Source organism: Ruditapes philippinarum, unplaced genomic scaffold (assembly GCF_026571515.1).
Source record: "Ruditapes philippinarum isolate M1 unplaced genomic scaffold, ASM2657151v2 ctg4522_1_1_1_1, whole genome shotgun sequence".
In the NCBI taxonomy this organism is placed as follows: domain Eukaryota; kingdom Metazoa; phylum Mollusca; class Bivalvia; order Venerida; family Veneridae; genus Ruditapes; species Ruditapes philippinarum.
Window position 1 is genome coordinate 2,017 of NW_026858549.1, and position 27,536 is coordinate 29,552.

A 27,536-nucleotide genomic window follows, 5' to 3' on the forward strand; every position below is an offset into this window, starting at 1 on the left:
ACGTAAATAGTGACGGTATAGTGCATTTAGTGGTGTAAAACCTGACATAAAAATGCTTGATATTTAAGGGGGCAGGGGACCTAAAAATTAACAATTTTGTATTTCAGTGTGACAGAAACACAATTCCAAATACTTCAATATCTGTTTCACAGGCAGATAACCAGTTGCACAGCATTATTCAATGATATATGACATACATTGAAGAAAATAATAGTTTGCATGCATTGCTCCTTCAAAAAATGAATGACAGCAATTTATATATTTATCCCCACCCAGCCAAAATCACACCTAAAATATACCAATATGGGCAATCTTCAGGAAGGTGCAGCATACTCCAGAATCCGCCCGATTCCTTTAAAAATATCAGTAACACGCAGTGCAAGCTATGGCATTTTCAGAAATGACCAATAAAGTGTCTGTCATACGTTTAGATTTTACACAAAATTTATCTGAAATTTCTTACTTGTTTGGCGCCAGCTTTCAAAGCTTGATTTTTAATTTTTTCACCTCCATTCGGAGAGTCAGAAATACATACAAAGCTACCAAAATGCTTAGTTTCGGGTAAAAACCCAAAAATACTTATCATTTCCTACACACAAACAAGAAAGAATTACAATGACAGAGAAATATCAAAAGTTATCAGTACCTTCAAAATACCATGTCTGAGTTATTTAAAAAATTGACCGGGGCCATCATTCGAATATGTCCCCTGCCCCCTTTAAAGTGATAATATATCGACGTTTGATTGAAAATTAGATCATGATACTATTGGATTATTGGAATTAATTTTGACTTACATTTAACATTTATTTATTTTATACTTAAAAACATTGAAAACGTTCAAAACAAGCAAAAATAAAGGAACAATAAATGAAATGGGAAATCTTGTTTCGATTTAACAGTGATAATGGCCGCTTAACGTAAGTAGATCTGACATAGTTTACTCTCTGTGAAGTTCATTCATTTATATCGCTAGCATGTTCAGGTACAGATATCTACAAATTGTCTCTTTATATTTCGATTTCATAACTTATTTTACGGTATGTTAAACTGATGTATATAAATTACTCTTTTGATGGACAAGCTAGTTAAAACTGTATCACGTAAATTTTTTTATTATAAGTTTTATGACTATTTTTACATCAGTTTAAATTTAATGTGTCAGAATATTCAAGTTGTTGTTTACTAAAATTATCTATGTCATTCTAATTGTCGTTTATAAATCTAAATAAATTATTTCTATGACGCCATTCCTTTGATAGCCGCAATAGTTGTCAAAATATATTTTAACAATACGCTTTCAGTATAGGTTACAGTACATATTGGGTGTTCTTCGTAAATAAGAAAGCTAAAAAGGACCGGAGCTTGCGAAGCGACTGTAGCTTTCTTATTTACGAAGAACATCCAATATGCACTCTAACCGGCTTAGGGCTCCGCCCAATTTTTTTTCCCCCAACACACTGCGTGACGTCACACGATAGCCTAAATGTGTATAATCATATTTGGAAGGCGGTAGCGGTATACATTTTCGGGTTACATGTATGGCGATATAGAGTTTATCAGGAAGAAATATTTTGATAAACAATTTTAACAGTTTATTTCGACCACTTCATGTTTATAGCCTGTTTGTTTATCGACACATAGTGCATTTCTTTGAGATAAGAAATGGTTAACAAGTTTTCAAATACCCATACAATTATGATTTAAATAGGTTATCTACCTTTACTCTTTAGCAAGTAGTTAAAATATTTAAAATAATATTCATGTTGCCCATGTATCTGTAGATGTATACTAAATACACATGACTCTAAAATGCTGTATTTATAACACAAACCACAAATGTTTGTTGTTGTTGTTTTTGTTAAACATTTTTACTGTTATTTTGCCTGTTTTCATCACAGGGGGTTCTGTCATGTTTTTTCCTTTCCCACTATATAATATAATATCATAACAAGGGATACAACTCAAAATTGCTCAATTCATGAAAAAGTAAATACAACGCAGTATACAACAGTTTTTTTTCTTCTTCTGATTGTTGGACATTGATGAAAGAATCGATAATTTCAAAAAAAAAAAAAAATGACTCACTTTGTTACACGGACAAGATATTATTAAAAATAACCTATCATGTTTCATTTTTACACACGTTTGTAAAATTTCGGTTTGTAAAATTACAAGTGTAAAACGACTTCTTATGCAAACGTATGCTCATATAAGAAAGTTTAATCATGTAATCGGTTAAATATCAATTATCCACCACCATCAATGATGCAATTATTAACTGGTGGTACAAATTATTGTATTTATGTTTGTTTTGATAATTTCTATCCCCGGCTTCCATTTTGATGTTGCCCGTATGTTCCAATGCGTAAATCCAACTTATCTTAGTAACTGTCAATTTCATTGGCTAATGAATAATAATAATCCGGATAATAACGGCATATAGCCGCGACGAATAGCGGTTTTTTTCAACAGCCAATGAAAATACTCATAAACATAAACACACCTGCAAAATGGACGACAACTTGACAGCCAATGTAAATATTGAAATGTTAGCTATTTCCTGCAATGTTACAGGTTTTAATGAAGTGTTTGTAGTAGAACTTGGGTAATGACTCGTTCATATATTAACTTCTACAATAACTTTGATGGAATAGAGGATATTTTATACAGTTTACACGTGTGAATGCATTTTACGAACCCGTGCTGGTAGTGCGAGGCCACGACTTGTATCCCTTGTTTATATTATATATATATAAGATTTAATAAAATAATGACAGATTTCCCTGTGGTTTTCATTTCAATGAACCTCTTTTTTTAATTCTATGCCGTAGCACTTGACGATATACATGTGCGTGTACGGAAAAAACATGATGCATAAATATTGATTAGTAGGAGGAGTAAACTTCAAGATCTCTGCACATGCGTATATTGCACTTTAGCGCTCTTCGAAAATTATCTCCGCCCACTTGCGTTTTATAATATAAAACGTCCAGTTTAAATAATATCTGTTCTATTAAGATTTGAAACCTGAAAATTTGAAAAAAACCTCGTCGGTGATTGTCTTAAAAAAATTGGCGAGCACTAATATTTTTTCTCTACCAAACTTTATCGTTTCAACAGATATGTTATCTATGTCTCTGGATTAAAGAAAGATAGATTAGTGTTTTTCATATTATGGGTGTACAAAATGCACATAATCATTCAAATAAAATAAATCATCACGTAATCATCAAAATTTACATTATTCAGAAGCAAAGTGTCATACAATAATACAAAAACATCTTTCGACTGTATTCACAAAACGTGTAGAAAGGAAAGAAAGATATATTACTAACAAGATAACATTCTTATGCCCCTGCCATTTAATGGCTGGGGCATATAGTGTTACCCTGTTCCGTCATTCCGTCCTTCCGTCATTCTGTCATTCCGTCATCATCAGTTTCCGTTCATTATCTTAGTAACCGTTGCACACATTCAACTCAAATTTGACATATGGATATATCATGAGAAAATACAGGTCAAGTTCGAATTTGGTCATGGTCCGATGATTTTTGACAGAGTTATGCCCCTTGATGAAATTTTCAGTTTCTGTTCATTATCTCCCCAACAGTATTACACATTCAACTCAAATTTGACATATGGATACGTCAAAGGAATGCGCAGGTCAAGTTCGAATTTGGTTATGGTTCAATCGTTTTTGCGACGGACGCGCCCTCAGGCGCGTTTGAAGCTATATCATCTTCACATGGGATTTCGTCGGCTACAATCGCGCAAGTGTCCTCAACCGAATAACAGCCCAAGAAATAGTACATGAATTTGATCCTTTGAAACTCCCATTCTCTGTCGGGATATCTTAAAAGCTTCCATACTTAGCCTCTTCAATTTCAAATTAAGTTATCCAAGTTGAAATATGAACGTATATGATTGATAAAAACGTTGTAGTCCCGTAGTATTATTGCGCAAAATGCAAATTACTGCCGAAACGATTTACCGCTGTCGAAAAAGTAGGACAGCAAATTATACTATAATTAAGGTGTAAGCTCAATAATTCCAAGAAATTATTAGTAGGAAATAAATATTTCTACATTAAACAAAACATCATTATTAACAAATCAAAAGTTTTTCGTGACTCTAAATCTAGAATACCTCGCGCATCAATAACAGAAGAACTCTTTTAGTGACGTCATACCGCGGGTTTATCTGATTCTCGCGGGACAGAGGAATCTTTGTCGGATGCGAGCAGTTGTTATTTAATTTTCTAGAACACAGTACAAAGGTTAGTATTATAAATATTTATTTTTGAAAAAGCATGTAACAAGAGAGTTTTTCAACACTTTATTGAAGGACGTTGTAATATCAGTTACAATAATAGGATACTACGTCATCGCGCACTTGCTGAATGCTCCAACTTGGACCATTTTTTCGTCGACTCGAAGGTAAAATACAATTTTATTATATGAAAACGTATGAGTATTAAAACATCATGTAGCGCACCAAAGAATGGCTAAAGTACTAGAGGTAAATGTAAAAAAAGTTTATAGATTTATAATAATACGCTATAATACATATTTTTAAAGTCATTTTGGTTCACTTTATTAAAAAAAGTTCACTTTCGTATTCAAGGCATACCGTTTTGTTTACATAATTTTCTAGGTCACGCTATGCGCACTATGAACAGCGTGATTTGTGACAGAAATAATAGTATAATCGAAAGTATTCATTATTGTAAATGCAGGATTCTTGGAAGTTATTTTATGTTTGTTCACATTTTAGTTTTCAGGCAACATTTTGCCATCCGTTTGAATTATTAATTAAGGCCAAAGGTAAATTAGGTCATGAGTGCACTTGTCACTTCACGATTATGTTAGATGATCTATATTTTATGTATAAATGATGAATTAAAAAGAATCTTATCTAACATATTTCCTAATCTAGGTGCATGGCAAACTTGAAAATATCAAACATTCGCTCAAATTTCCACATGGTTACCGTAATGTTTTATTTTAATTATTTATATTGCCACGTACATATCTATATTTAGCTCCATGATGTGTCACCCCTAAAATTTAATATGTATCTGACACCTGCATTTTTTTCATCGTGTCTTCAACTGTCTTGAATAATTTCATCCAGCTAATTTAATTACCAAGTGAATATTGCAGTTACTACACACTTTGCATAATTCATATAAACGGATTTTTATACATTTACATGAAAAATATGTACTGTAACTGACATGCAAACAGAGAGAATTCAGGATACATTTTATTTTCATGATCTTGAACCTTCTGGAAAAATGTGGGTGAGGCAAACATTTAAGAGAAATCAGTTAATGTTTTTATTTTCATTAACCATGTCTATGCATTGTTTTCATCTCATTTTATAAGAAGTTTGGCATTTTCCTTTGAACCAGCAAAGTCATCATGATTTCATAATCAAACACGTGACACAGTGTGGGAAATAAAATTTAATGTGCAGAGCTTAGAAGAAATATATAAACTGAAAGTAACATAAATTTATTAATTACAAGAATATATATTATATACTTGATTGATTGACCAGACAGAAAGGCATTAGTTAATATGATTGCTTAATTCATGTAGGTTGTTTACGTTTACTTTTCGCAATAAATGAGTCTGTAAATAATTTAAATCAATAGACATGTGTTTACAAAATAAAATGCTGCAACGGCTTAAAATTACAAAAGCATAAAAATGCTAATGCTTTACTTGGGGTTAATCCTAATGTAACATGTATTAATTCCCTACAAATGTACAGTTCTTAGTTGAAATTTTATGTTATTGGTTTATACAGAATTTATTTTAGTTTGATTGTGTAGGCTTTCGAATCCGTTCCTGAAACCAACCAGTACTGACCAATGAGTGTAAAGTTTCTTGCTCAAGGAAACAATGACTTGCACATGATGGGGTTTGAACCCATACGGCTAGTACCCATACGGCTAGTGATCATTAGATTACTAGTCCGACACGTTAACCACTCGGCCATGCCGCCACTCATTTATGTAATTGGTGAGTTTTTATTTAAGCAAAGTGTATTTCTATTATTTTGAAACTTTTTAGTCAGTGATTTTTTTTTTAATTTTCAAAACTACCTGTCACTTTGGGAAAATGAACACAATAAATCAGAATCGGGGAAATTAAATTCAATAACTGAGAATGGACTTTACTGGCACATTTTATAAAATTTATCACTTTAAAACAATTTAACATCCATGGTACATAGCAGAGGCTATCTATAGGGACAGCTTTCTGTCTTCTAGCTGATATTTCAGCTGTTGTTCAGTGGTTTTTGGTGAAGATGTGCACAGAGCATTGTAGGAGACAATATTAGCATTTTTAAGGCAAAATATACCTATTTTGGGCTAGGGGAAACAGCCTTATATTTATACAGGGAAAAAGCACCGTAAGCATGTCAGTTCATTAAGTATTTAGTAATGTTGATGACACTCAGATATAATTAGATTTGGTTTCTAAAAGACATTAGGTCACAGACATTTGATTCAGTGAGTGTAGTAACAAGTGCTTGTAATCACAGGTAGTGAGTGTAAAAATTGTTCAGAAGCGCCTCTTGTCAAATCTCGAAATATGAGCATGACCAGCTTGTGTCTTCAACGGCTTGAAATCTGAAACTAGGAAGCCAAAATCAAAACCCTGGCTCCGGGTCAGGGCCCAAGTGGTTTGTTCATGTTGTATAATAAATGTATAAGCAAACTCAAAATTGCACAATATCATGGAAACACATTTACTTTGCGCATTTTTAAATTTCGTAACATGGTCATCACTAAACCAGTTACCTCTCTGGCGTGGGTTCGATCCCCGGGATATGCTTTGGTAGTTTAGCGCGGAGGAAGGTAGTCTAGTACTGGTGTAACTCTCCAGGAACGATGGTTAAGAAACTACCCGCTATATGACTGAAATACTGTTGGGAAAAGGCGTAAAATGAAACAAACAAACAAACAAACATCACTTCGAGTTAGAAAGTGTCAAACGTTAAGGTACACATGTATATTTTGAAGGTTTTATGACAGAATTTATTTACATTGCCTAACAAGCAAGTTAATGGTGTGTGCTATAGCTACACAGAGATTCAAGAAGATGAAATCACTTTTAAGTATACAAAGGTTAGTAGTAATAGTACAATTTATATTTACTTGTATAAATACAAAAATCAATTGAATTATATATATGACATGTCTTGTCAAATTATCCAGACAAAATGTGCAATGGTCTCAATAGATAAGGCGAATTTTTAAGTTTTTCTTCCAATTTATTCAAATGCACAAACCCCACATGGAAAGATATCTTTATTCCAGAATTAATCCCCCCTTTTGTAAATATTAAATTTTTCTTGAACTTCCATTGCACTTATCTAACTCGTATTTTTGACATAGATTCGAGCTTCAAAAGTCTTCCATCAAAAAACATTTTATTTATATAACAGCAAGTGAATAGTCTTCCAACAAATAAAACATGTGTATGTAGAACTATAATACTACACTTCCTTATAGGGTATGGTGCAAAAGAAAATTATGCCAGTAACTATCAGTTTACAGAAAAAAAATGTGGTGTTAATTCAGTGTTCTGGGATGCTCCAATATTTGTGTTAAAAGGTCCTTTTTCAGTATATAATCCCTAAAATTTACAATAGAAACACGCCATTTGTGCGGAACTTGAATGTATATATATATATATATATATATATATATATATATATATATATATATATATATATATATATATATATATATATATATATTATATATATATATATATATATATTTATTTTATTTATTTATATACCAACACATTATATGGGAATTTCTTGTGAATGCTAATTGATTACATTTGATTTCTACAAAGGCTTATTTTAATAATCTGATAACTGATATAGTGTGACTCCATTATTTCAAACTGTTTGAGAATATATATTAGGTTCCTTTACATACACTTTATTGACACAACAAACATCTGTTACTAATGTAGTACTGAAGGAAATTTGGACAAACTGTGTTACAGATACCTCTTTTCATGCTAATTGACAATTGTGAGTACATTTATTAGTACGATAATAACTTCTTGCATAGCTTTCTTATTACATTACTGCGTGTTCCACATTATTATTTAACTTTAACCTTGATCATAACATTTTTGAATTCTTTGTGTATTGTCTTCATATTTGACCACAGCAACCCTTGGGACAAGACCTTCAAGTAGACCAGACTATCATAAATGCTTGTCTTTTATGACTTTTGCTATTAATGACTTTACCTTTGTTGTTTGTTAATGGATTGTCTTCAAACATGAATATAATAATAGGTAGGCCTTCAAGTTTAATCAGACATACCTTCACTCATTAATGACCTTGATCTTGAAGGCCCAATTATGAAAAAAATATTTGACTGACATTGGCTACAACTTTGTTATTAATGACTTCATATTAAAACACAACATTCCTTAGGATGAGACTTTTATGTATATCAGACTCAAATTGACCTTGGTTCTCAAATGATCTTGACTTCCAGGTTAAATTATTGAATTGTGACATATTTTTGCTATAATTGACTGTAAGTTGGTAATTTTTAAGTGGATAGATTCATTTTTTGACAGAACAACATTTGGTCAAGAACTTTTAAAAGGTTGAACTGACCTTGATACTTAAATGTCCTTGACCATCAAAGTCAAATTATTGAATTTTAGTTAAATTGTAATTATTTTGTTACTTTCGTACAGATTTGAGTTAAACTTAGACAAAACATTACCTGCTTCCAAATAAACATATCGAATAATCTAGACGTGGCCTTGACCTTAAATTGACATTGACTGTCAAGGTCAGAGTAATAAGATTCTTTTTTTGTTACTGGCTATAACTATGTTATTTATAAATGGATTTACTTCATATTAGACACAGCATCAGTCAGGTCAGCATCTTTATATATATCAGTTTCAAAATGCCTTTGACCTTGTCAGTCAAATTAATTATTTTCGCTGATTATCACTATAATTGGCTTAAAAAATAAGAAAAAGTTGAACATGTCCCCGGACAGACAGTGGCTCTAGTTTTAAATGCCAACAATGATATAACAGGGGCCATTCTTATTAACATACTCACATGTATTATGCTTGAAAGTTTTCTACAAAAAACTTTATTTGCATGTTTTTATTACAGTTTTTCTATTAACATATTTCTTGGAATAAATCTATAAGTACACTGATTTGAGTATTATACAATTCTACTCACATATGCAAGTACTTTGCACGAAAATTTGTTGAAAATATTTCTAAATGTCATATTTCTAAATGTTTATTCACAATATTTATGTTCTTAAATATGCATTTGGCTGGGTTTGTTAGCATGTTCTCAGTACATTATGTACAAGTTTGGCCATTTTTGAGGCATAAATTTCATTCTGTATCTAAAAATCTGGACTTGTTCTGCTTGACAGTAGAAAATCGGAATGATATCAGATTGGGACACCTAAAATAGATTGCTCTGCAAATCTCGAACAAGTGTAAGGAACAAATTGTCTCTGTTATATCTTTTGTGTTTTTTCCTGAAAAAGCCTTATTGTCTCTTCGGTTGCATGTCCGTCGCATTCAGTGATTTCAGCACTTTGATTAGCATAGTTATGTCCCTTTCACTTTGAAAATAATATAAAATTTTCAGTTTCCGTTTATTATCTCCCAACGGTATTACACATTCAACTCAAAGTTGACATATGGATACCTCAAAGGAATGGGCAGGTCAACTTCGAATTTATTCATGGGTCGATGATTTTGTGCCCCCACTTTAGGGGGCATTTAGATTTACCCTTATCCGTCCGTCCATCCGTCTGTCCATCAGTCCGTCCGTCCTTTTTCTTTTGTGTCGCACGTCCGTCCATCAGTCCGTCCGTCCGTTCTCTTTTGTATCGGACGTAGCTCAAAAAGTATTTGACATCAGCATATGTAGTTGTGAACCTGGGGTTTCGCTTGTGGATTTATTGTTTCTTGTTAAAGAGTTATTGCCTTGACTTAGTAAATATTTTCAATTTTCAACTGGTGTCATATGTAGCTCAAAAAGAATTTGACCTAGAGTCATGACACTTCACAGGAATGTTGATCAGCATGTGTAGTTGTGCACCTGGGTATTTTCATGTGGATATGTTTAGTATTTTTAGAGTTATTGCCCTTGACTTCGTAAAACTTTACGATTTTCAACTTTTGTCACACTTAATTCAAAGAGTATTTGATCTAGTGTAATGAAACTTTACAGGAATGTTGCTCAGCATGTGAAGTTGTGCACCTGGCGTTTTATTTGTGGATTTATTCTGTTTTGTCAGATTAATTGCCTTTGACTTAGTGAAAACCGTTCCATTATGTTGTGCTATTTGTTCCCCGAGTGCTTGGGTTAGAATCAAACAACTTTACAGGAATAATGAACACATCACTGTGAAGCTATATGCCTGGGTTTTGCAATTGGATTTTTTTTCAGTTTTGTAAGTTTAAAAGTTATTGCCCTTGACTAAGTTTAAATTTGCAATTTTCAACTTGTAAATGCACAACTTAAAATATATTTGACCTGTAGGTCTGAAAGTTCACAAGAATGTTGGTCAGACATGTACTTATACACCTTGAGGTTTGCTTGTAGATTTATTCAGTATTTGTTAAGTTCTTGCCCTTGACTTTGTAAACGACTTTTATTTTTCAACTTGTGGCACATGTAGCCTAAAAATGTTTGACCTAAAGTCATAAGATTAGTGTGGGGGCACCCGTGTCCTATGGACTCATTTCTAGTTGGAAAAGTTATGCCCCTTCACTTTGAAAATTATATGAAATTTTTAGTTTCTGGTCATTATCTCACCAACGATATTACACATTCTACTCAAATTTGACATATAGATACGTGAAAGAAATGTGCAGGCCAAGTTCGAATTTGGTAATGGTTTGGTGATTTTCGGCAGAGTTATGCCCCTTTTACTTTGAAAATAATATGAAATTTTCAGTTTCCGTTCATTATCTCCCGAACGGTATTACACATTCAACTAAAATTTAGTATATGGATACGTCAAAGGAATGCACAGGTCAAGTTTGAATTCGGTCATGGTTCGATTGTTTTTGGCAGTGTTGTGCTTCTTTCACTCTGAAAATAATATGAACATTTCAGTTTTTGTTCATTATCTCCCCATCAGTATTTTACATTCAACTCAAATTTGATATTTGGATACATCAAAGGAATGCGCGGGTCAAGTTCAAATTTATTCATGGTTCGATGATTTTTGGCAGAGTTATGCCCCTTTCACTTTAAAAGAAAGGATTTTTTTTTCTGTTTCCGTTCATTATCTCCCTAACAGTTGTACATATTCAACTCAAATTTTGTTACATATGGATATTTCATAAGAATACACTGGTCAAGTTCGAATTTGGTCATTGTTTGATGATAGCTGACAGTGGTATCCCTCTTTAACTTTGAAAAAAAAAATTTTTTTTTGTTTCCGTTCATTATCTCTCCAATAGTTGTACATATTCAACTCAAATTTGACATTTACATATAAGCAGTTCAAGTTCGAATTTGGTTGTGGTTCAATGATTTTTGAATGTTGGGAAAAATTTGAATTTTTAGTTTCAGCACTCATAGAAATGTATGAAGTGATTATTTTGGCTACAAATATGCAATATGAAATTTTTACAAAAAGGTTTAAAACCCACTAAAATTAGGCCCCAGAAAACCCTTAAAATTTTTGTAAAAAAAAGGGTTTTAAATGTTTACATTGAATATTTTTTAGGGTTTTAAACCCTTTAAATAAAAACAAAAAGTTTTGGTCCCAAAAAAAATTTGGGAAAACAAAATTTGTAACATCTAAAAATTTTTGGCGGGCAAGGGCGGCTTGAATAAACTTTCCCAAATTTTAAATAATTATGTTTTAAGTTTGGGGTGTTTTAATTTCCCCCTTTGCATTTAAAGGGCCCCTGTGATAAAAAAATTTTCCCAAATTTAAAAAAGACTTTTTCTTTTTTTAACTCAATAAATCAATATATTTGTACATGCTCGGATTTTTAACATTTTATTTTGGTATCTACGGACTGAATACTTTTTGCATGTCATTTTGTCCTTCCATCCCTTCTTAATGTTTCTACTTCCTCTTTTCCCCCTACAAATTCCTTAACTTAACATCCTCTTTTGTTAATAATTGGTCCGTTATTCGCCCATTTTTTCTGCAATTGCACCATTTGGGTGCCGTTTGAATTGAACTTTCTAGGGCGGCATTTATTGTTGGATGTTTCACTCCCTTTCGGATTTTTATTTTTATATATTTGAAGCATGAAACTGGTATTTACTGGATAGATATGAATTTTGGATCTAATTAGTTTACCTTCTTAAGAAAAATCAGGAGATTGATATTTAACATCTACTAATTCTGTACATGTATTAGATGTTGTACAAATGTCGCCTTACGATAATGTTATTGTCATTTTAGGTGCATTGATGAAAGCATATTCGTAATTGACGCTATCTAATTTAAACTGAAATATGTCAGACAATACGAGTAATAACATTGAAAGGACATACTTTCTTAGGACTATATGCATGTATATGGACCTAACAAAAGACACTCTTCTTCAGTTGTTTAGACATTTAATCAAGAGTGAAAATATTACAGAGTTCTTGACTGACAAAGATACAAAAGCAAAGCTACGAGATATGTTTAAGAATAGTGTCCTGAATAAAAAGGAATACACTCTTGTAAGTTCCACATGGCCGGAGCCTGAAAAATTTGATATCGCATTGTTAATTAGGCTTATCCTAGGATTATGCAGGGATAGAATATTAGGACCACAGCTAGGATGGCATACCAATCCACAACCTATGGATACATCCCTTGGTGCAGACCTGCTTCGTTTAAGAAATACCAGGAATAAATTGATTGGTCATAGAGAAAGTGCAAAACTGGATGAAGCAGAATACATTCACATTTTCAATAAAATGGAAGTAATATTATTAAGAGTATTTGCAGCTTTCGATCGAGGAAAGATGGGCAATATAAAGAAGACATTTTGCGAGTATAAGGACTTATATTTTGAAACTGAGAATGGGAAAATGAGAAGATATCTTAATGAGCTCGCAGAAGCAGACAACGAAACAAAGAGGCTGCAATCGCAAGTGATTATCATTTTGATATTTTTATTTTAAGTTTATATAAGTTTTTTTTAATGATTAACAATAATTTAAGTTGCGACAAAAAGAGCGATTATTCTTTTATAATAAAGGACAAACAAGAAATGAATTATATATTGGTGAATTTTTATATTTTGGTTTAATTTTATCGAACCTTTGTTGTACAGTATATCTTTAATTTCTATTTTAAAAATTAATTTTTATAGTTTCTTGTACAGTTTAGATATTAATGTTTATTTGTACAGCTTTATCGGTCGTTACAACTGGTTTTACATTGATTTGAATTAATTATATTCTTAAACATCTTGAAGGTTGAGGAATTGTTGAAGAAATCAAAAGGTAAGACGAATAAAAGTATAACTACGACACAAATTATAATAAATTTGATTTTCATTTCTATGTATTTAACATTGAATAATTAAACAAATTAAAACTTTTTTTTAAAAAGATGCTTTAAAGTCGTGATTTTAATGAATTTGGTTAAGATTGTGATTATGTACTTAATAAATAATCATTTGTACGATAATTGAAAGGTGACAATTAATTCAAACTGAGCCTACAACATTTTCAATTATGGGCGTTCTTAAAGAATTCCATTTTATTCTTTTGCATGTATCACGAAATTTCCAAAACCTGTTTTCATATTGTTACTTTATACCACTGATACACAAACAGAAATGTGTTAAACCCTTCGAAGACTATATAAGATATATACAATTATAATTGTTTTGATGATTGATTCTGTTAAAGAATTTCAGACGTTTTTTAAGACAACGCCGGAGCGATTTGTTCGATACCTCAAACTGCTTTTTGATGGAGGTGGAACTGCTCTTCGTGGGATTCTAGAGAGAGAATTACGAAAAGACAAGAGTCTGGATTTTCTTATTTCTGAAAACAAAGAGATACTTTTACAAACAATTCAGGAAGAATATCATCATTTTCTTTTCCCACAAGGATCTGGTCAAATAGATCACAATTGCTGGGATATTGGCCTTCTAGCGTCTGTCATTCTCCTGATATTTACCGATTTAAGGATGGATGAGATAAATAAAATTGAAGAATTAAAAGCTGCAAGACAAAACTATGCAATGCACGCTATAAGCTGTTTAGATGCTGACGAATTCCTTGAAATTTGGACAGATTTAATTAGTAGTCTTAAACATCTTTCAATGGGAATTGAAGAAGGAAAGAAACTTTACATTGAGAATCTTATTGTCCGCTACAAGAAAAGATGCAATGAAGGTGATGCAGATGATTATTTAGACCAGCTCAGAAAAGCTGGAGCTCCAGTTAAAACATTGGAATGCGTTTACAATGGTAAAATTATAAGTTTAAATGATCAAAAAATAACTTTAGTGTTTTGGTTTAGAAAAATGTTACGTGAAATGCTATGTACAAAGTTTAAAATGTAATGAGTTTTTGTTGTTTATTCTTTTTACATGAGAAAGATGTTACATATCTTAAACCACTTTTTATAGCTGAATAAATATACATTTAAAATATACGTTGCTTAAATAGTTGGTTGAAATGTATTTTGACCATCATTTTGATTGTTGTAGATTTCTCCGTATGGTATACATGTTAAATACTTTATTTCTAAGTATAATTTTGAATATCATTTGCAGAATACATGTATCAACTAGCACAAAGATTGAGACAACTGAAAGAAAGAGGGCTCCAATTCAAGTGCGAACATGGTCAGTTATTATCCTTATAATTTAACCAAATTTTTTAATTAGGTTTGATTTCGAAAAAAAATCAAATGTATGTTTGCTATATGTATAATATTGTGATATATTTGCTGTCCCTTATACATGTAAAATTGGTCATTTTTATTTTAATGTATATATATCAAATTAAGAGTAAATGTATGTGTTTCTTGTACCATCTGCTTACCGAAATTCTGTGGTTATTTATTTTTGTTCAGATTTAGAGCTTAAGATAATGATATCGTGTGAAGATGAAGAGAAGAAAAGAAACGCAGAGGACGTTCTTGAAAAGAAATTAAGAGCATCGCTTCTCCAATCACATGACGGTGATAGTTTCTTGCAGATGGAAACAGACCGGTTTATGTCAAGTATTACATCTCATCCAAACATAACACCTACTGGGATCACTAGATGCTGCATCATGATTACCTTTACTTGTTCAACACTAGATGGAGTAATGCATCTTCTGGACTACTTAAGCAGTCAGGACTTCCTGAAAAGGATTTGTAATATTTCAAACGAATTAAGCTATTTGTACGAAGATACCTTTCTCGTACAAGGATACATAACACTTGAAAGTCTGTCAAGCATTCAGACTGCAGGTTATTCATATTTTGTATGCTTCATTTAGATAAGTATTATTTCCTTTTTAATCCCCTTCCGCATAGCAAAAAGGGGATTATAGGAATGGCCTCCGTCTGTTTGTCAGTCCGTCTGTCTGTCTGTCTGTCCGTCCGTTCGTCAGTAACACTTTCGTGTCCGCTCCATAACTATTTAACCGCTGAAAATGTTTGAAATAACTTGGCACAAGTGATCACCATAATGACATGATGTACACAGCGCAATAATTGGGTTACTACCCCAAGGGCAATGTCACACTTAAAGTTCAAATGTTAAAAAGTCTAAATTTAATAATAAAAAGTATAGATTACGTGTCCGTTAATAACTTTTAAACCGCTGAGAGTTTCTTGAAATAACTTTGCACAAGTGATCACCATAATGTAAGAATGTGCAGAGCGCAATAATTGGGTTGCTACCTCAAGGTCAAGGTCACACTTAAAGGTCAAATGTTAAAAGTCTACATTTTGTGTCCGCTTTATTACTTTTAAACCCCTGAAAAGTTTTTTTTCATTAACTTGGTACAAGTGATACCCATTATGAGACGATGTGCAGAGCGCAATAATTGGGTTGCTAACCCCAAGGTCAATGTCACACTTACAGATCAAATGTTAGAAAATCTACATTTCGTGTCTGTTCATAGCATTTAAACCGCTGCAATGTTTTTAAGATAACTTGGCAGAAATGATCACTATTATGACACCATCGGCAGAGCACAATAATCAAGTCACAACCCTGAAGGTCAGTGTCACACTCAAAACATATATTTTTCATGCCTGCTGTATAACGTTTTGACAATTTAAAGGTTTTAAAATTACTTGGCATATATGATCCCCACCATGACATAATCTGCAGAGTTCAACATGCAGGTTGCTACCCCCGAGGTCAAGGTTATAATTTTTGTTCTCCATTTTTTTTACTTAATGGAAGATTGTTCAATTACTTAGCACAAATAATAACCATTTTGAGACTATGTGCTTATGAAATGCATGGCACAACATCAAGGTCATAGTTGGTAAAAGGTCAAGAATTACAAATTTATATTTACTGCGGAAGGGGACTTTGCCGTCCTTCAGACTGCCTTGTTGACTTTATGTTACATCGTGCAATCATATCGAACTTACATGCAATTTGTTTATTTGTTTCATTTTGTCTTAGAGGTTAGTTTACATATATACCAAAAGTTTTTACCTGTAATTTACTGGCAGTGGTCTAATTCCACATCATTTAAGAACTGACGTTTCTGTTGTTTTTTGTTTGTTTTCTTTTTCTTGTTGTTTTTAGACAGTCAAAAACATGACTCTGAGAAAGGGATCTCACTTCCATTGAAATGCAGTTCTATTGAGGGAATGGAGCATTTATTGGATACTGTGCAAAATGTGAAAACGGCAAACACACTGAACAGCATTGCTGATAAAATCTCAGAAAAGCTTGAAGAAACTGTATTCATTCATGTAACCACTAATCTATTTGACTTTAGAGATGTCTTCAATGATGCGGGTATTTAGTAATTCAATCCTAAACTTTCCTGTATGATTAGGCATTTAGATATATCCTTGTGAATGGTTTGCCGAAAGTTCAAAAGCATAGTTTAAAGTTTAAACAAAGTTTTATTTTCACTTCTAGAAATTGGTTAAGACTATTAATACCATAAGTTTTTCATTATCCCTTTATAATTAGTAAGTCAGGGATTGATCTTTTAAAACATCATTTATTTCGGAAAATACTGTTGATAGGTCAAGATAGAGTAAAACATAATCTGTGATTTGTATATGATTTTAATCAGTCTGAATATCTGTAAATTACTGCGAGAGGATTTTGATATTCAACGCATTTCTTCACATTACCTTTATGTATGTTATTGTAGAAACTTACATATATAGGTGCACAAGATTTGAGATCAAAGAGGTGTTCTGGAGGTGTTCAAGCTCTTAAAAAATCTTCGTCAAATGAAAGTTATGGAAGCCTTGAATCCATTCCAGAATCATTGGAGCTATTAAAGGTAATCCATATTGAGTAGTATGATGAACAGTTTAGTCTTGTATACAGGGTAGATAACTGAACTTACATTAGGTTTCGGGTCATGTATTTTTGTAATCATTTTTTAAGCAATCGATTAAGTTGCAGTTTTGAAAGTGTACAAAAGCGGGTTTTTTTTTGACAAAATACAATTTGCGCTGAACTTTGTTAAATTTCTTCATGCATCAACATTATTTTGTGAAGCAATCGCTGTAATTTTCAAGCTTGATTAACTGAAGATCTGATCAAGAATATCGACGGTTTAAAATTGAAATTTAACCATTTAATAGATGACGCCTTAATTTTGTTATTTCGAATGAAAAGTAGTTTAAACATTAGTTTATGAATTATCCAAACGTTCAATGTCATGTATAAAGTACAAAAAGTTTGAGTTTCTTTAATTCTATCGTACTTACTTTTGAATGTAGTTTAGTGCAGATTGGCAGATGTGTATATAATGTTTGATTGTAGTCCGTGCATGCTAAGGAGTCCATTTGCCCAGCAATATCATAAGAAACCGGACTTGTCAATATATTTTAGGTAGGAATGTCGACTTCAAAACTAGTTAAAATAATATACCTTCATGCAAAATAGTGGAAGAAAAGTAAATTCTAAACTCAAAAATTGATAACTGCAAAACAGTCAAATGAATTGTTTAATATGCAATATCATTGGCCTTATCTAAAAGTCAGGAAAGCCTTTACCGACATAAATCCAAAAATCATACTGTCTTTGACGCACGCACTAGCGCTTTCCTTATCGTCCGTACCACCTTCTTTACAATTACTCATACCATAAAAAGAGCAATAATAGAAGAAGCTATTAATGTTTGTTTTTTTTTTTTTGTTGGTTTTTTGTTTTGTTTTGTTTTTCTGGTCGTGACAGCATTATTCTGCATTCTCAATTGATATGCGTTGAGTGATAAAAAATGATGACATTACTGCTTACCATTATATATCATTATATATCATGATATCAAAAAAATCATTATATAATGAACAGGTATCTGGCCAAGAAGATAAAGAGGTGATGGAAAATGTTACAAACAAACAAGTATCTGTCATGCAATCAGGTATTACTTGTATATCCTATACAGGTTTTGTAATTCTTTAGCGTTCCTTTGACCATATTATATCTGGACATAGGTGAGCCGGACAGAATTACTTTAAGCCATAGTATTAAGAATAATCTAGGAATGGGGATATCTATTGAGAGTAATATAAACAATAAAATAGGCGAAAATTGCTCTGACTCTGAAGGGCAGAAAAATAAAACAACACTGGCAACAACAAAGCTATAATTCAATAACATATCGTTATCATCTGTTCATTTTACATATCGACTGATTAACTTTGATAGAAATTAGTATTTATTAAGTAAATATTGTAAATGCTTGATGTGATGCCAATTATTTTTAGAATTAAAAACAAATATTCTTTTTTTTTCCTAGATTTTCTACAGAAATTCAGACGTCGTCAGAGAAAGAAAGTAAGTCTATCAAATCAAAAAGATCAAATGTTATTAACATCTCCACAAGTACTTTAAACTTGAACTGTATCGGAGATGCACAAAGTGAATATTCTTGAATCAAATACCGGTTATTTGTTTGAAATTTTCAAGTATAGTAATGACTTACATATTTTAAGCCCTTTATTTCAGTAAATAAAATAATTTTCATGTTTAGGGGAGACATTGAAACAGGAATCATTAAGTGTATTCTACATGTTCTATACACATATTCTATCCAAGTGTTGTATACGTAATTGTTATGTGATGTAAATTGAGTAAGAATGAAATCATTTTAAGTAACTTCAAACTCATACAGAAACTCTGTGAAAAAAATGATATTCTATCTAAATCTATCAAATGAATGATAAAATATTTCTATAACCGATTCTATGAACAATTTCAATATTAAGTATGCACTATATTCATTGCCAACATTTGTGTTCCCGTCTTACGTTAGCTACGCGGATTATGCAATGCATTATCGAACCTCTGATCTCTTAATGTCTCTTTGATGAAAAACTCGCCAATCTAGCTAATCAATCAATTATTATATTGTTCTTGAATCAGTTTCTAACAAGCACAATTGATGAAGAATCTAATACAGATGAAGACTCACCCACTAACGGTACGTAAAAGTACTTCATTCGTATGAGTTTTCTGTATTGTCTTCGAACATTTGCGAATGGATTGTTGTGTGTCAAATATGGCATTTTTGAATATTGACGAAGTATACAAACATAGTTTGGTGTGATTGTACGTTTGGCATTTAAATGAAATAATTCATGTTTTTAATTACAGTTTCATACTCGTCAACTTTTGGTTTCCGCCCAATAACTTTAGTTTGCTTTGGCCTATTGACACCAAACTCGGTGTGTAGGTAGCTTATATCAAGAGGCAGCTTGGGATTGCTACCCAGGTGTCTGTAAGCAAGGTCAAGGTCACTGTTTCTAAAATATAAATTCAGTTTCCGCTTAATAACTTCAGTTTGCTTTGACCTTTTGACACCAAACTTGGTGTATGGATAGCTTATATCAAGAGGCAGTTTGGAATTGCTACCCAGGTGTCTGTGATCAAGGTCAAGGTCACTGTTACTAAAAAATAGAAATTCAGTTTCCGCTCAACAACTTCAGTTTGCTTTGGCCTATTGACACCAAACTTGGTGTATGGATAGTTTACATCAAGAGGGAGCTTGGGATTGCTACCCAGGTGTCTGTGATCAAGGTCAAGAACGCTGTTACTAAAATTGAAATTTAGTTTCCGCTCAATAATTTGAGTTTGATTTGGCCTATTGACACCAAACTTGGTGTATGGATAGCTTATATCAAGAGGCAGTTTTGAATTGCTACCAAGGTGTCTGTGATCAAGGTCATTGTCACTGTTACTAAAAATAGAAATTCAGTTTCCGCTCAATAACTTGAGTTTGCTTTGGCCTATTGACACCAAACTTGGTGTGTAGGTAGCTTTTATCAAGAGGCAGCGTGGGATTGCTACCCAGGTGTCTGTGATCAAGGTCAAGGTCACTGTTACTAAAAAAACTCAGTTTCAGCTCAATAACTTGAGTTTGCTTTGATCTATTGACACCAAACTTGTTGTATGGATAGCTTATATCAAGAGGCAGCGTGGGATTGCTACCCAGGTGTCTGTTAGCAAGGTCAAGGTCACTGTTACTAAAAAAAGAAATTCAGTTTCCGCTCAATAACTTGAGTTTGCTTTGGCCTTTTGATACCAAACTTGGTGTATAGATAGCTTATATCAAGAGGCAGTTTGGAATTGCTACCCAGGTGTCTGTGATTAAGGTCAAGGTCACTGTTACTAAAATAGAAATTCAGTTTCCGCTCAACAACTTCAGTTTGCTTTGGCCTATTGACACCAAACTTGTTGTATGAATGGCTGATATCAAGAGGGAGCTTGGGATTGCTATCCAGGTGTCTGTGATCAAGGTCAAGAACGCTGTTACTAAAAATAGAAATTCACTTTCCGCTCAATTACTTGAGTTTGCTTTGGCCTTTTGGCACAAAACTTGGTGTATGGATAGCTTATATCAAGAGGCAGTTTGGAATTGCTACCATTGGTCTGTGATCAAGGTCATTGTCACTGTTACTTAAAATAGAAATTCAGTTTCCGCTCAATAACTTGAGTTTGCTTTGGCCTATTGACCCCAAACTTGGTGTGTAGGTAGCTTTTATCAAGAGGCAGCGTGAAATTGCTACCCAGATGTCTGTGATCAAGGTCAAGGTCACTGTTACTAAAAAAAGAAATTCAGTTTCAGCTCAATAACTTTAGATTGTTTTGAGCTATTGACAATAAACTTGGTATATTGGTAGGTTATATCAAGAGGCAGCTTGGGATTGCTACCTAGGGTTCAGTGGTCAAGGTCAAGGTCACTGATACTTAAAATAGAAATTCAGTTTCTGCACAATAACTTGAGTTTGCTTTGGCCTATTCACACCAAACTTGATGAATAGGTAGCTGATATCAAGAGCCAGCTTTGGATTGCTACCCAGGTGTCTGTGATCAAGGTTAATGTATTCAGTTTTCACGTAATAACTTGAGTTTGCTTTGACCTTTTGACACCAAACTTACTGTGTGGCAGCTTTGGATTGTCACTTCGATATCTGGGAGCAAGGTCATGGTCATTTGCTTACAATAGAATTTTCAGCTTCTACTCACTAACTTCAGTGCACTTTGACCTATTGATTGCTGTCACATCAAAACTTGGTTTTCGTCGCATTGCGGCGCTTCTTTTTTTTTCTAGCGAAGTTTATTTACACTGCCTGTCTTTAACTAGGATTGTTTAATTTCGCACCCTACAGCCGTTAAGGTAAAAAATAAACAAAGAAAAAAAATAAAAGTTTGAATAAAACTAATGTTAATTGAAAAAGTTCCACTTTATTTTTTAAGAATTATTTCATCAATTTTTCAGTATTTAATACGTACCTGTCAGACTGGTTTGTATTGTCTTAACTATAATGCTCTATAAGTCAATCTTCATCCCCGCCCCCAAATAAAATGGCCTCAAATATCATCTGGCGCCTATTTTAATGAATTACATACTTACGATGACGTCATTACGTTAAATTGAATTAAAAACGAGTGGCGATATTTATGTGAGGTGTAATTTTAGTATGATATTAATAAAAGTCATAATAAGAACGGAAAATATCAGTAAAAATGTGCTTTTATTCTTGGCTTAAATATTTTGTTAATGCATTTTATCAGAGGGTAATCATATAAAAAAAACAGCTGCATATACATATAGTCCCTTACCAGTATTAATTGGCATTTTAGCTCCGGTGTTTTTTATTCCTTGTGTATAATGGCATAATCACAAGACATGTTAGAATAATAAATAAACGAGATTCATACATTTTACTACAATTCATGGACATCTCTTTTATCTTTAAAGTGGACTACACATTCCCTTATCGACCAACGAGACTTGCTATACAGGATAAAAGCCTACATGATGCAAGCTTTGATCAGAGATTGGTGGTATAACTGACATTTATTTGAAATAAGAGTATTTTGTAAAGGTTTTGTCAACCGTTTTATTGTATCTAATTAACTTTTATTTATGTAATATGTTTGCCTTGTTAGTCCCCTACCGGTTTACCGGAGGGGACTTTAAGTTAACCCTCCGTCCGTCTGCCCGTCCGTCTGTTTGTCCGTCTGTCAGTCCATCAGTCCATCCAGTTAACTGGATCCCGCGATAACGCAAAAAGTAGTGAAAATATTTTTATGAAACTTGATATATGGATAGATGGCAGTATGGAGATTATGAACGTCTTTTTTTTTCTTCCTATGTTGAAAATTCTGGTTGCTATGACAGAAAATATACTAAAAATATGGCAAATTTTACACATAAACTGGATCCAGTGATAATGCAAAAGTATTTGAAATATTTTTATGAAACTTGAAATATGGGTAGAGATGGCAGTCAGGAAATTGTTCACATCTTTTTCTTTTCTTCCTATGTTAAAAATTCTGGTTGCTATGACAACAAATAGACTAAAAATATGACAAATTTAACACATAAACTGGATCTAGTGATAATGCAAAAAGTACTAAATGAAAAGTACCTTTATGAAACTTAAAATATGGGTATATGACAGTATGGAGATTATGCATGTCTTTCTCTTTTCACCTATTTAAAAAAAATTGGTTGCCATGGCAACAAATATGCTTAAAACATGGCAAATGCAACAGTATTAAAAAAATTTTGTGATAAGTAAAAAAAGCTGAACTTTTTCTATGAAACTTAAAGTATTGATAGATGGCAGTACGGAAATTATACCCATCATTTTAGTCTTGATTATAAGCTGTATATTAAGAACTGTCATACTTACAAAACATCGGCAACCTCATCAGATTTCTTTTTCTAGTTTTTAGACTTTTTCACTATAAGTTCTTTATTTCTTAAGGCATTTACTTCTAAATTAAAAAATAAGTTTCTGGTCATCGACCACATCATATATGACAAGGTTTTTACTCTACTACAAAAATTATCAGAATTGCCTCCCTTGAACTTACATGAAAAAATGTGTTTTTTTAATAACTTCTTTATTTCTTAATTTATCTTCTTCAAACTTCATATTTATGTTTCTATCACTCAAATCATTTATGAGAAGGTTCAATACTCTAGCAAGTCTATTTCCAGAATTATGTCCCCCATTGAACTGAGAATTTTTTTCGAGAAATTTGTATATTTTACTCCAACTTCTTCATTACTTATAGGATTTACTTCAAACTTTCACATCATTATAATATGACAAGGTTTATAAATCTAGCATCCATATTTCCAGAATTATCTCCTCCTTAAACTTAAAAATTTTCTTATTCATTCTTTCAACTTTCTTTTACTTCAAATTTAAAATATGAACAGCTTCCTTACTAATTGTTCTCTGTTACACTCACGTCATGTATGACATCTTGGATCTTTATTTCAATAGTTATCTACTCTTAAAGAATTTTGCTTTTAAAAATGTTATATTTTGGTAACAGGGATGTTTACAAAGTTAACTTTTAGAGTGTCCTTCAGTCTGTCTGTTCTTAAAAACTGTTTCCTGTGATCACTTTTAAAGAACTTTTCCAACAAATTTTCTTAAAAAAGAGAAAAATTGAAGCATTAGTGAATGGCCAGCAATGGCCCTTCAGAATGTTGCTGGGTTCTAACCGGTAGGGGACTTATGGATTGCTTGCAATGCTGTGATAATTGCTTGTTTTCTGGTGTATTTTGTGTGTGAGGGGGTCCTTTTTTGAATGACATGAAAAACAAAAAGACAATTCAAAGCAAAAAGAAAGAAATAGGTAATCATATCTTAATTGTATATCGACAGCTAGATTTAAGTTTTGTTTATCTATTTACATTTAGATTCTTCGATTAAAAGAAATCTAGTTATATTTAGTAATTTATTGATTATAAGGTGGAACGGAAATAATTATTTCTAAAAGTCATATCTTTTTTCAGCATTCACTAGGTGTAGGACCAAAGAATGTAACCGTTGATGACGCATTTTTACTTGACAAGATGTTACGAAGATTATCTTATAGTGACTTTACGTTTGATCATTTACTGCAATTAGAAAGAGCGGAATCCACTTTACGAGAAATAGAAGCACCTGGCATAAAAGTTACTTCCGAAGATCTAAACGATTTACAAACTGATATTGAAAGTCTTTTTCACTCGCTGCAAGTAGATGAGTCATCTTCGACGAGTGTAAAAAGGCCATTTTTTTCTCTACCAAACAATCATTTGGATCAACGTCCGTTTTCTGCATCTGATGAACTCAGATGTAAAGAAAGACTCAAATGTCTTTACCAGGTAATTAAAAAAATATTAAAATCTGACCATCTTCGATGCTTTGCTGCCATCACTGTTGTATGAACACATATGAGGATGCTCCTAAATTTCCTAATGAAACGCTTATTTCATTCTTACGTATTTTGTTATACTTATTTTAATGATAGAGGGCGTAGACGGTATTAAGTATTGAACAAGCCTTTTCTTCAATAAACTAACTCAGACAAACTAAACTAAAATTAACAATTTTGTCGACTTTCAGGATTTCCGTTTTTAACTATCACTTACCCCAGGTATTCATTAAGTTATTTGTAAGAAGATAGTGATAATATTAATGATCATAGTCACTGATATCTTTAAGATAATGAACCGTGCAGTTACGAAGTTTTAATGAAAATGAAAATCACTTCACAGTTCAATTTGTACATAAATGTAGATTATCTGGCTGAAGAAACAGGATAGTTAACCTTTTTAACACGGAAGGGCAAACATAGTATGTCTAACACATAAATAACATTTCTTGTAAATGAAAAGTTTGAATAAGACCATTATACGATACCATGTTTAATAATTCCCTTACTTTTCTACAGGAATTCGTTACATTCAAGCGTCACATTATGCCAAAAGTTGTGTCGGAGGATGAGGATTATCAGGGAAGAAAACAAGGTCAATTTTAAGAACTAACTGTTCAGCATTTTAACTTATTCTACAGCAACAGTATATAGTTAAATTGACATAATTCTTTGTTCAAACAAGTGCATAACTTGCCGTGTGCTCTATTCGAACTTTTCATTTCATTTCTTTGGAAGGTCAAAAGGGTTTATACAAATTGTTTTTTAAACAAGATATTTACCTGCTGAAAATGATTAACCCTAACCATCTACTAGATTAGTCTTCACATCTGTGCAGTCTTACCTTTATATTATTGGTAGATCGATAATTATTTTTTATATTGAAATCTCATGTATTTTGAATGTTTCTTTTTTTTATTAAAAGATATAATCTAAGGTGGATGAATAATTATCAAATTACACTTTTGAGCAATTACACATGTAGCAATAGAAAAGTTCACACAAATTGCACTTGTTTGCTTGAGTCATGAAAGAACAACTTAACATCTGTTTACTGCAAGACATAGCCTTGAACGAATATATTCAAAATGTGGAAAAGAAGAATAATTACTCCAATTGAGATAATAGTTGTCATTAAAACTCTTGTACTGTCACTCTTTAATCACTTGTTTGTCTCTTTGCCTAATCCTCCAAAATCGTTTATTCAACAAAAAGATACTTTATTCTTTGATTTTATATGTCAAGGTCAAAAAATATATTGTATGTGCTTTTTTCAGAACTGAAAGATTTTCTGATTACAACTCACAGGAAAACGTTAAAAGAGAAAAGGTTTAATAAAAAGATTTCGATGATCTTTGGACCTGGCCGTTTAATGTCGCCTAAAACAGGTATCGTTACTTCCTATAGAGGTATTTTCTACGACGACTACCACAGAAAACAGCATAAACATATACATATCATTGGTGATGAAGGCAGAGCCTCAACAGTTTGCTTGGAACTTGTCTCCGCTTGGTGTGAGGCTCAAAGTGAGACAAACGTGCACATTCTCAAGAATTTTGAATTCGTTTTCATGATATCCCTTTCGGATGTGGGCTCAGACGATTCTATCAACGAAATGATAAGATTGCTTCGTCCAGGTGAGGAGTACGGTAAAACTTTAGATCAAGTACTACAACTCGAACCAGACAAATGCCTAGTCATTCTCGATGGATTAGAGAAGTGGAGGCTGAATACTTATAACATGCATTCTGCATTGGAATTTCCAAAAGGAAGTCTGTTTTCAGACTACGTGATTCTCTTTACAACAAGTCGTCGTTTGAAAAATCGCATTAATAGGGAATTCGGTGATAAGCAACTGTTGTACATATGCTAGTTTATTGAAAAACTTGTACATTGTATATTGACATACCATTTGTGTGCTAATGCTGCAGCCTCACACAATCAAGCAATGTCTCAGAGACGCCTTCTTTTCCTCTTCGTGTCTACAATCGCTGTGTTCTTTTGGTCTCCTCCTTCAATCAGCAACCTCATTGTTATGTCATATATTTAAATTAATTGATGTCACTCCTGTTACATAGACGATCAACCTTATTCGTTCATATTTTGATTTCGGTCATACCTGCTTCACATAGACTTATACTCGTATTCGTATATTTGAAACAGGCGTGTTGTTATGAATTTGATGTTGTTAAAGAAATATAGTATTCACATCATTTTTGTTAGAATTATGTCTGTTTAATCTTTCAAATGATACTGTCAGTTCAGTATTGGTATTTCGTAATGCTTTTGCAATAGATAACCACAGTGTGAGCTTTGTGTAAATTAATTTGTGTAATATATTGGCTAAAATGCGCCTTATGTTTTTTATCAGAGTTCCGCACTAAAAGACTTTTTGTAGAATATCCATTCGTCGCCATTTTTGTGACGATTGATCAAATATGGGATATTTTCTTGAATATTATAGGCATTTGATATTTAATTGTGAATCAACGACATACTTATCATTGATGTACCATTCTAAATTTTACATTCACACTGCTAAGATAAATTAATATTGTAGAGAAAAATATATCAATATTTTCGTGCTATGTTATTTGGTATAAACCCTACGTTATTTATTAATAAATGGTAAAC

General features: G+C 32.4%; 1 protein-coding gene across 1 annotated transcript; it reads left to right on the forward strand.

Moving 5' to 3' along the window:
- The first annotated feature begins 717 nt into the window (after positions 1–717).
- On the forward strand, positions 718–27,536 carry LOC132753560 (uncharacterized). The gene is made up of 15 exons (XM_060744038.1): positions 718–920; positions 12,479–13,161; positions 13,488–13,515; positions 13,927–14,493; positions 14,802–14,873; positions 15,104–15,487; positions 16,788–17,003; positions 17,387–17,505; positions 18,525–18,594; positions 18,973–19,010; positions 19,599–19,656; positions 22,438–22,523; positions 24,499–24,852; positions 25,422–25,497; positions 26,180–27,536. The coding sequence occupies exons 2-15, from the start codon at positions 12,532–12,534 to the stop codon at positions 26,773–26,775; spliced, it is 3,294 nt and encodes a 1,097-aa protein (XP_060600021.1). The 5' UTR covers positions 718–920; positions 12,479–12,531; the 3' UTR covers positions 26,776–27,536.